General features: G+C 43.0%; 1 protein-coding gene across 1 annotated transcript in view; it reads right to left on the reverse strand.

The window, feature by feature from the left end:
- Positions 1-2,339: 2,339 nt before the first annotated feature.
- Positions 2,340-11,791, reverse strand: part of frmpd1a (FERM and PDZ domain containing 1a) — a 102,198-nt gene continuing 92,746 nt past the window's right edge. The window contains exons 14-15 of the mRNA XM_078213856.1: positions 10,128-10,973; positions 2,340-4,633 (exon numbers count right to left, since the gene is read on the reverse strand). Of these exons, the coding sequence (XP_078069982.1) occupies positions 2,340-4,633; positions 10,128-10,973 (3,140 nt within the window). The remainder of the gene's footprint in view (positions 4,634-10,127; positions 10,974-11,791) is intronic.

Here is an 11,791-nt window from a genome sequence, read left to right on the forward strand (position 1 = left end):
TTGGTGGGTGGTTGGTGGAGATGGTCCCATGGCTAGGATCCTTACAATCTCCATATACAAAAACTGCTCACTCGTCAATGGAACTCCAACTCAATGTGAACCAGTACTTTCTGCAGAGGAAAAAGTAGCAAGAAATGAAAAGCAATTCCACAAAAATACATTGTGTAAACACGGATTTCTGACATCACAAAAATATAAAATTGTCTTCTAATAAAATTTAAATTTTTTCCTATCTCCTTTTTAATTAAAGAAACAGAAAATACTTTTTCAACCTAGGCTGTTCTGGTTCACTGGTTTAAACCACAAACCATCAATATCAAGAACAAGTCCTTCCTGTCATTTGAATGAACTAACTGTGTGCCCATTGTCATTGTCCAACCGTATTTTCATCAACAGTTCCAGTTTTCTGAAAACCTGTGAATGAGATGATCACACTTGTTGACTTCATGCTTATCAATAAAGAGGACTAAATGGAGGGTTTTATCCCTTATAAATATTATACTGATTGTGCTTCATGTGTCTTTGTTGGGGATTGGTTAACTCAGTTGGCGAGAGTGATGCAGAATGCTACCAATGGTGTGGGTTCAATCCCTATACTGGTTATGGCAGTACATGGAGACCTGCTCCCTTGCCTTGCCCTAGACTTGATTGGGAGTGCCACTCAAGCCACTTGTCTCTCTCCAGAAAGAGGGATGCCTATGCTCCCCCGTGCATTATGACTATTTCCCAGCTTCACATCTCTATTTAATAACAGGAAATACATGTTGATTTGCTAGTATATAAAGCTTAATTTGAGGTTAAAATCATCATTGTGAAATGTTTGCCATCACAATTGCACAATCCTCCCCACCATGGAAATTGATCTTTGATGTTGAGTGACAAAATGACTGTGAGCAGAATAATGTTAATGCAACTTTGCAACGGGAAAATCATTGAAAGGGTGCAGCTTTCAGGTTGTAGGGGCAAAGGTCAATTTATGTGAACTGCGGTTAAAAGAGAAAATCATCAAAGTACCTGAAATGATCGCTTGCTCTGCACCTATCACAGTGTGCTTCTGGGAATGTATGTATTGAACAACAGAAATACTTATTTTACACTCTGGTAAAAGAAAATGACCTTCCTTTAGTTTATTCCAAAATATTCAAATTATAAGTTTTAAACCATTGAATGAAAAAAGCAAGAAACACTCAAAACTGCTGATTAAAAGCAGTCCTGGCATCCATTGTACAAAGCTGATTCCCTAATCCAACACTCCCCACCCAGGGACTGCTAATTGCACAAGAGACTGTAGGCTGAGAGGTTGTAGCTCACAATTTCCAGTACATTAGTTTTAATGGTTGGCAAGTTCCAGCTCCAGGCCTGTTATATCGTGATGTGCTGCCACCAGTTACAGTGCATCAAGGAGTCAGTCACAGACTCTCCAATCCACTGGCTGGAGAAAGCTTTCAAGTAAGCCCCAGCCAATGATGGAAAATGCATCCTGTCTCCAGTCAAAATGAGGAAATCCAATGTTTGCCACCTAATGGCATAACATGGAAATAGGAGCAGCATTTTTAATACCATTTTCACTCCATTGAGATGAATAGCATCAAAATCAAAGTATGGATCATTCTACCAGCTTAATGCACCTAGTGCTAATATCAAATACTCCCAAAACAGACAGAACCTGAGATAGATACTAAGAAATAATTCCTGTATTTCTGCTCCTCTACCTACTTAATAATGGCCTCAAAACAATACCATTCTTACCTCAGCACATGATCACACGCACCATCCGCAGACATACGCATGCACACCCATGCATATAAGTACACAACACGTGCGCACATCATTTCCATTCATACAGGAGCCATCAGCTTTGGCCCTCTGAATGAGATGGCTAATTTGGTGTCAATCCATACCAAATGATGAAATACTTTGTGGCTACACATTGTTCCCTCTAGAAACTCATTGGAAAACCCCTGAAGCACATTAACCGTATAGCCAGTGTGAAAGAAACAGAATGAGATGAATTTAAAACTCAGTTGCGGGGAGAGGTCAGCTCCATTCTAATGTTCTCATCGGCATCACTTTATGATACATTTGGAAGTCCTGAATGACCAATCAGCTGCCAGGAATTCTACCTTAACATCCAAATAAGACGGTGTCTTGTAGCAGCTCTGATTGGCTGGTACTGGCCACACCAATGTGTCACATTGTACTACACACTTATCTGCAAGGGATGAACCCAGTGCACTGCAATGTACTTGCTGCACAATTCTATATCTTTTGAGATTTTATAATTGTATTCTTGCACACCCACAAACTTTCCAAACATTGTTTTCTATTGCAAAGGTGGATCATTTGAATAGCTGGGTCAGACAGAAAACCCCGGCAGTCAGTGCAGTGCACTGTTGAGCGAGTACTTTCATGCTTAAATCATCTGATCCTCTGCTGCATGCATCCTCAGAGGCTTGCACAAAGGTTTTATAAGTCATAACAACCTCTGTCAAGTTACTGAGCACTTCTGCGTGGCGCTCTGCACAGTGCAAGCAGATCGTGAATTGAAGACATATTGCTGTTAGCTGTATTAGGATTTGGAAACTTTCGGAAACTCCCAGGAGCATCTCCACAGGAGCCTGGCCTACTTTGATGCTCTTCTGGCAGGCGGACATCAGCTTTTTGCTTTCAGTATCGAGTTCTTGCTTGGTTGATGAAATAAGAATTGCACATTCTTCCTCTACATGACTTTCTCTGGGGAATTCTTTCAACACATTGAGTAGCTTCATGATATCATTCTGTATCAGGCCGAATCCATTTGGCATGTTGTATCTTTTATCCTTGAACTGTAATAGAACTTCATGCTTTGATATGGCATCAGTTTTAGGAACAACAAAGTAGCACCCGTTAAGTGTGGTTTCGTCATTTTGCCTAGTAAATATGGTGAGGTATTGAGATAAGGGGCTTCCTGAATCAGGTGGAGTGGTCTTTGGTGAAGATTGCTGAGTGGAATTTGCGAGATCTTTGTTTTCATCATTAACATCAGTGTCCAATGTTCTAAAACAGTTCCCATATATTATCTGGCAGCCACATGCTTCCTTTCCACCCATTGAGAGCTGGTTATCTGGTTCCTTATCCGTGTCTGTTGTAAGCGCAGCTGAGATTCTGGAGTCAACATTCAGATCAAGTTTATATCTTGTTTGTTGGAGGCTGCTCGATTGGGAAGGTGGACATTCAGTTTGTCGAGTTGGGGTTGCAGATTCCTGAGTCGCTGTGTTGTCTACTTCATAAAGCAGTTGTGAGGTATTTTCCAGTGATGATACTTCCTGAAGAGGGTTTTTATCTTGTGGGCAAAGTGCTGTTGCACTGAGCTCATTTATATTTGTTTGTGTGGGAGGCACAAGTGACTCAGTCTGGTGGCTGCTCTGTTCTATTCTCGAAAAGCAACCTCTCAAACCATCTTCTGCTGGTTCCTTGGGAAATTCAGAAATGTTAGGGGATTTCACGGAGCAAACTTCCATCTTTGGTTCTGAGGTTGGTGATGCTAAATGTTTAACCATGCCAAATGTCTTAAAGGACACTCGGTTTAAATTCAAGAGCAGCCTAGACATTTTGAGAGAGTAAGCATCTTTGCTTTCTTTATCTCCCTCAGATGAGTTCCTCCTGCTGGAGATTTCATCTTCTAGCACTGAGTTTTCTGGGAACATTGCTTGATCCCCACTGGGCATCACCAAATATATTTGTGAAGTTATACTGCCATTGTCATCTTGGTAACATGATCCTCCTCTGTCACAGTTTTCAATCTCTTCTTTAAAGGTGAATGCATTCTCTTTGGTGTCTATTTGATGTAAGGTTTGTCTGGGTGAAGTTCCATTTTGATCCATGTCCATCCACTGAGCACATTCATCTTCCTTTTCTAGGACGATATTGTCTTTGACAATTGCTTCACCTTGCTCTTTGACATTCAAACTAATAGCATTCAGGGCTTGTTGTTCATCAGTACAAGACACAGTGGTCACATTATATGTCTTATCTTCTATTAGATTCTGTGAGTAAGTATGGCTAAGCTCCAGAATTACTCCTGAAGGATTTGAACACTCCTCCATATTGGAACAATCTGTTCCAAGCAGCTCCAGACTAAGGACAGGTTTGTTTGTGATCTCTCCTCCTTCAGAACAGTCTGCTTTAGGAGCAGATCCCTCTGTAGTGTCTGGATCACATGGGTAGCGTGTAGCTGAGACTGGAGTAATGACTGTTATTGCTTCTGTGACTGATTTTGTTTCCATGGTATCCGGCTCCATCTCCATTAAATCTGATGTGACCTTTTTGTGTGCACAGATGGAGATGGACTTTAATGGACCAATTGGCTTAGTTTCCAACAATGCAGGTTCATTCTCAGTGCTGGTCAAAGAAGAGAGAGTTAGTGATTGCTGCATCCTTGACACAAGATTTTCCTTTTCATAACAACACATGTGATCTTCACCTTTGCTTGGATAACACTGGGGTAGAACAGCATTTACACCATAAAGGTCCTTGGGTAGGAAATGCATTTTTTCTGCATTTCTTGAAAATCTTTTGATGTCCATTCCAGTCCCATTCCTTGTTTGCGCATTCCATTTCTCTTCAATCCCCATAATACAGGCAGACTCCAAATCTGCCGAGAAAATGAAAAACATTTAAATTGTTGATGTAGTGCTAATGTTTTCTACAAATATCAAATGAGACATTGATTGTTCTGCAAATTAAGTTTTCTTCTCCACAACTCTCAACAGGCCGTGATACATGCAATCACTGCCCTCCATTATTAATTGATTTTCGAGCTATATTTAAAATACAGTTTTGAAGATACCAATAGATCTGTATAAAGTGGAACTGTCCTTTCCCAACTTTATTTATCAGAATAATACAGAGCAAGAGCAAAACATCAAGTTCCTATATTCCTTTCCAGTTTATAGTGAATGTGATAAAATCCTTTACTATCCTAATTCACATTGCTCCTCTCAACGAGTTATTGCTATCATTCCAAGGACATGTTAAGGCGGATTTTTATAAATCAGTTTCCCCATGGGGCAGGTATCCATCGCCTCCACACTCGTGGCCTTGCGGAATCCACATCTCAATGGTGGGAAGTACCAAAACCACAAAGGATATCACACATTCAACATGCATCACACAATCACCATCATGCTGGTGATTGTCCGCTATCCTGGCAGTTGTCATGATGCTTTCATCCTGCACCGGTCCACAGTTTCTGCCATTTTTGCGGCACCATGCTGGACTAGGGAATTGCTGCATGGCAACAAGGGCTATCCACTGTACAAGTGGCTAATGACTACCCTCAGCCACCCAACAGCACTTGTCTCTCTGTCCACAAAGCAATCTTCCATCCATGTTAATATATTACCCCAACTCCATGAGCCCTTACAGTGCATATTAACTTTTTGTGCAGGCCTTATCAAATACCTTTTGGAAATACAAGTGTACTAGATCTACAGGTTCCTCTTTATCTACCCTACTAGTTATATCTTCAAAAAAAGCTCCAATAAAGCTGTCAAAACAACCTTTTCCTTTTGCAAAACCATGTCGGTGCTGTCTGATCATGCTATGTTCTTCCAATTGTGCTGTTAAGACTTCTTTCATAATAGATTCCAGCATTTTCTTGATAACTGATATCAGGCTAACTGGCTTGTAGTTCCGAGTTTTCTCTCTCCTTTTTTTAGAAGAATGATATTACATCTGCTAACTTCTAACCATTGGGATCATTTTAGAATTCATGGAATTATGGAAACTGGTACATCTACTGAGGGTGATCCTCTGACCTCGCTGTGCTTGGTGCAGATCACTCTGATCCCAGAGAATAACATGCAGGCCTAAATATTGGTTTTGTGCCTGATACCAAACAATCTGTGACTTTCATGGCCCGTTTCTAATGGCGTGAACTGGATTATGCATAGAAAGGGCACGAGGTCAATTAGCATATTTCACTGGCATTTAAATATGAATTACCTGTTCAACTCCCAGCGCACGGGACTCTCCGGCCTTTGGGCACAGCGCGAGAACAGTGAGAATCATTATTGGCCTCCACCTGCGGTGACCCTGCACGACAGCCACACCGGGGGGGGGGCGGGGGGGGGGGGGGCGGGGGGGGGGGGGCAGAGGCCATTGAAGCACACGTGTGGTTGGGGGTATGGCCGGATGGTACCCATCAGGCAGTGCCTACCTGGCAGTGGCTACTGGACACCCTAGCAGTAGCCAACAGGCACCCTGGCAGTGCTTGTTGGGCCCCGTCACTGTGCTGGGGCAGTGCTAAGGAAGTGGCGTCCATGTGGGGGCAATGATGGGCATTATGACGGGGGCAGGGGTTATGATGGGGGCGCTATGCAAGGGGGGTCATAGAGGGGTGGGTTATGTTAGGGGTCATGTCGGAGGTCATGATGGGGGGGGCATGTTGGGAGTCAGGCAGGGGCACCCATTGGTAACGCTCTGATGCCAGCAACCCATTTTGGGGAGGGGATGGGGAAACCTGCTGCTGATGGAGGGAGGTCGTGATACCCGTGGGGGGGGCAGGGAGGCGATCTCCCAATGCAGTGTGAGAGGGGTGAAATGTGTCTGAGTGCTCTGAAGCCAGGCTCACTGGTGTGTTTAGGCCCCAGCCCCCTCAGTACAGGTGCAAAAATCCCAATTCTCCAAAATTGTGACTGAATGTGGGGGGATTGTGGTGTGGAGCGTGCTTGAGAGACCGGTGCGGATCGCTCCATTGTTCTCGCTGTTATGACATTTAATTTTTTGGGAGAATCCTACCCACTGGGTGGGATTTTATGGCATCGCTTATCCCGAAACCGTAAAATCCCGCCCTTGGTCAATGGACTTCCCTATTGTTTGCCGCTTGCCCACTCCAATTCCCGTGGCAGGTAGGGTGATAAAACTCCGGCGACTATCTCTGCAGTTAACTTTTTTAGAATCCAGAAGGTAGGTCATCAGAACTTGGGGATTTTTCAGCATTTAGTCCTTATGTTTTTCTTGAATACTTTACCACTGCTGATACCAATTACTTTACATCCCTCACCCTCATTATCCCATTGGTCATGCTCTAATTCTGTTATGTAATTTGTGTATTCTACTGTGAAGGAGGACTCAAAGGGCAGGATTTTCCGGCCCCATTCATTCCAAAACCGGAAAGTCCTGCCCAAGGTCAATGGATCTTTGCATGGTCTGCCCCCCCGCCTGCCATGATTCCTGTGGCAAGCGGGATGGGAAAATTCTGGAGAAAATATTTGTTCAATATCCTATTCCTAATGATAATTTCTCCTGTTAATAGAAGCAAAAACATTCATGATATTTAAAACAAAAGTGTGTATGTGCACTTGAAGCTGTGACCTGTAAGGCTATTGGTCAAGAGTTGCATGATAGGATTTGGTTGGATCACTCTTTTTCAGCTGGGACAGGCACAATGGGCCATAAACTTCTGTGTCATAAATTTTCTGACTTCCATGAATAATTCAGTGAATAATCGGTGGGAAGTTTGTGGCATGATGTCACATCCCTACCTCTGGGCCAGAAGTTCTAGATTAAAGTTCCACTTCAGGGGTGATGGTCACAGAAGGTGTGTTCACTTTGTGTGTAGCCAAACAGGTTGATGATCGGCCTATAAATCAGTGATGGGCTGCATGAGTGGTCCTCCTTCATCTCAATGGGCCACATGATTGAAATTGGGTATGTTCACTGACTATGACTCTTGAATAAGATTGAATACATTTAATAGTGCCTAAAATTTCACAAGTTATAGAAAATGCTTTATTATTCATTTATTAATAGAACTGTCATCAACTTCAAGTGGTAAAAGCAAAAGAAATCTTCATGTTGGATTGGACGCTGAGGCTCTTACAGTCAATGAACGAAATTTTCCCAAATAATTCCAAATGCCCATCAGATGGGAAAACGGAGAATTTCCCACCCGTTTTTGGGCAAGCCTAGTGAAATGAATTTACTGCACTCTGTGCAACACAGAGGCCGACAGGTGATTTACACTAGGAGAGGGGGGAGGGCCTAATCCCACTCAACAGGCTGGCATCAGACTGGTGAGGGGGCACTGCACCGATCTCCCAGTATACTTGTCTCCCACCTCTCCCCCAATCGCCAGCACTGACCACCTTACTGGACATCGCCAGCCCTGACCACCCCCCACGGGCATCGCCGGCCCTGAACCCCATTCCTCTAGGGACATCGCCACCCCGAACACCACCCCCCACCCCGATGGCCAGCCCAGGCCTCCGACTGTTGGCCTCATCACTAGCCCCCACCCTCCCATGCAGAGTTCTCCCATTCCCCCCTCTCACCCCGCCCTCCCCCCAGTCTGGCTCCACCTCTGCTTGGCCCCAACCTCTCAAGCCCTACCCTCTTGGCATTGCCCAGTGCTTGGTGGGCACTGCCAGTGTGCCAGGCTGGTAGTGCCAGGTTTGCCAAAGGGGCACTGCCCTCCTCCCCTGACCTCCTAGGGGGGCTCAACCGCCTCCAGTCCCACCAGTGATGCCGTCATGCTTGGTCCCCATTGCTGGTGATCATATGTGAATCCCCGCTGGTGTGGACCTCGACGGGTGGGGTCAGAAACATAAGTGAGCTCGTACAATATTGTCCCAGCCTCGCTAAATAAATTGAAATGAGACTATGAAGATTTTAATCAGCCTCACTGTTCCCCGTAACAAGGCTGATTATGTCAGAAGAAAAAATCAGAACTGGCCGGATGCCGGTCACGAATCATGCTTTTGGCCTCCCACTTAAATTTCCTGCCCCACTTCGCTAGTCAAGTAGCGTAGTGGGGCAGGAAAAATGCGTCCAGTGTTGTGTGCAATCAGCACGAACCTCACTTCACGTGTGTACCTCTACAGTCATATGGTAGGAAAAAAACTGTGCGGATGGAAACCAGTGAAATGTGACAACTCTTGGTGTGTGGGTAACAGTCAACAAAATGTCTTGCGGGCCAAACTCAGAGCCTGATGGGCCGTATGTGGCCTCCACTGCTGTAAATCATTCCAATACGCCTGATAGCAGGCAGAAAAAGTGAGAGAGTTTCCTGGTCAGCCATACTGCAGAAGGCAATGGCAAACCTCTGCACTACCTTGACAAGTATAATCATGGACCAATCCAAGGGAAGTCAATGGTCGCCAACGCACTCATGGGGCATGGTACCAGAGGAAGAATCCATTGGGTCTACAGTGAATGAAGAACTAACTAAAGCAGGTGGTAAGTCAAAGGATTTGATTTTTACCCTCCTCACCCAGAAACAATGGTGCATGCATGGAAGAGGTAAACTGAGTTGACTAACTAAGATTTCCTTGCTAATTTCTCACTCCTGCCTTCTGACTCAGACTCCAGCCCTGCCAGTTTTGGGAAACAGACTATATATTATTTGCTGAGGCCTGGGACTTAAAATTTCCTAGGTCTGATGCTGTGGTCCCCGTGGAAGTTTCCAAACACACTCTCAATAAAAATCAAGGCCCAATGTGTGGATTCATTATCTCAATATCCTTTATCCAATGTCGTAACTTGCCATAGTGGGCTTTGAACTCACAAACCACTGGCATCAAAGGTTAACTGGTAGTAGTCAGTAGTAGTTTTACTGCTGCTGTGTTAGAAGGCCACAGGTTTGAGTCCTACTTCAGAGAGTTGAACATATACCTGACTTTATAGGTTCACAATAACCTTTCTTTTATTGAAAAGATTTGTCACCAGCTAAGAATTTTAATTTTATATTTTTTCAACCTAACATAATTTTCTTGTTTTCACATTATCTGTTTATTCCTCTCAACTTTACCAGGGACTAATTGTTACTAGATTAGGTTAGTAATTCTCAGATAAGATCCATGTTTTGAGTTTGATTCTTTCGAATGATTGAGTGGTGGGCTTCAAGAATTTCAGCTTTTTCTCCTTTAATTTCCCAAATTCATTACATGTCCCTCAATTGTGTCACTACTTAAAGGAGAATTAGTAACATAGGAAGCAAATAAAAATAGACATGACATATTTGTCTTTAATCATAACTCTTATCTTTTTATAAAAGTGTTGAAATCTACTTCCTGTTTCAAGTCAATTTGCTATTGGAGTAAGTGAAGGTGAACAGATAATTGAACGTCAACACCAGTCAGACCTACCTGTTCCAGTTCCATTGAATTTGGCGTCGATTGGACATTCAGTCTCAGTAAATTTTTCTGCTGCATCAAAAAATTCATCTTCAGAACTACTGTCCTGAAAGCCAAGGGGAGGATCCAGAATAGGGATAGTTAGAACCTCACTGGATAAATCCCCATCAGCAGCTGGAAGAGGAATTGGTGGTAACTCGGTGAGCAGGCCATGGCTTAACGAACTCCAAGACACATTCCCTTGTGCATGGCTTCCACTGACATCTCTGGGACACTGGGTACAACTTTCTGTGGTATACGAGTTTTCACTTTGGCTAAAACCAGGTGAAGAGCAAGTCACTGGTTTGTTTATATTATTGGTATAGTACTCCGTGAGGGTCTGGGTAGAGATCAGAGAGTCTGCTGAACACTGATGAAAACTGACATTAAATTCTTCCATACAGCACTTCTTTGTAACTGACTCACATCCACTCTTTCCAGTGACAGAATCTTTGTCATCTTCTTCAGAAATCTCACCATATGATTGGGGACATGATGTGCTGCTCACTGAAGTCTCTGTTTGCAGTTCTTCCATTGAGTCAGCAGAAAAGCTTCTTTCATAAGTGATTCCTTCCTGACTTGTTGTTTCGTCGTTCAGGTCAGATACATCCCCTGTGCTACAACTGGTCTCTTCCTGTACATCCTCCCTTAAGCAGTCACTGTCTGTTGCCTCACTTTCTGTGTTCTCAATATCTTCGTCTTCTTCAGTAAGAGGCTGTATGAATCCGTTTCTTAGTTTGTGGAGCTCTATAGACATGTCCACTGATGAGTCAATGTCTGATGATGACTCAGAATCACTTAATCCTCGGGCTTCATCACCTGTACAATGGGAAAGTTACATTTAATGTCAGAGGCAACCAGCTAAAAGTTCTTTAAGATTGAGTTCTGCTATTTTGAATACTTTCTATATATTTATATATATATAGAAAAAATTGCAATTAACTTTTGAGCCCTTCCTTTCTGTCTGTTTTGGTAGAACATTTTTGTTTGGATGAGTGTTAATTTCTTCAGGAAAAGTGTTACTGTCTGGAAGGAGTTAGGGAATTACCCCGATGTGCAGCCTTTAACTAGGGAGAGCTTCAATAATTATGTCACGTCCATTGAGCTTGTTAATTCAGCTCCTTCACACCACTCAAATTCGATTGATGGACCAGGTAGGGATATCAATTACTAATTAAAAGAAAATGAGTAACTTTTAAAGTAAATATAAATTGACAAAAAAATTAGAAGCTAATCCTGATTCTTGATAAATGTTTTATTTTTGAAAGGTGTCCTGATTTTGAGATTCCTTCCATAATCTTTATGGACTGCTGCTATATTTCTATTTTCTATGTTTCTATATTTCTGAGGGACACACATCATAAAATGGATCTTCCATTTTGGAACATTGATAAATCCTATCGATAATTAGCATTCAATTCATTGGCACTAAATTCAGCGTGAGTGGTGCTATTGGAAAATATTAGTCATGGCAGAACAAGGATAGTGGTTTGAATTTCTCAGATTTTTGCTTCAGTTGCTGCTACTGGTATTGTTCTGCGATTGTAACATGTTCAAACTGATGTGAGTTCATAAAGAGACACTCTTTGAAAATGATACCAAGGCAACACAGGCCGGGATTCTCCCAAAAAACGGCT

Source organism: Mustelus asterias, chromosome 6 (genome assembly GCF_964213995.1).
Source record: "Mustelus asterias chromosome 6, sMusAst1.hap1.1, whole genome shotgun sequence".
Taxonomy (NCBI): Eukaryota; Metazoa; Chordata; class Chondrichthyes; order Carcharhiniformes; family Triakidae; genus Mustelus; species Mustelus asterias.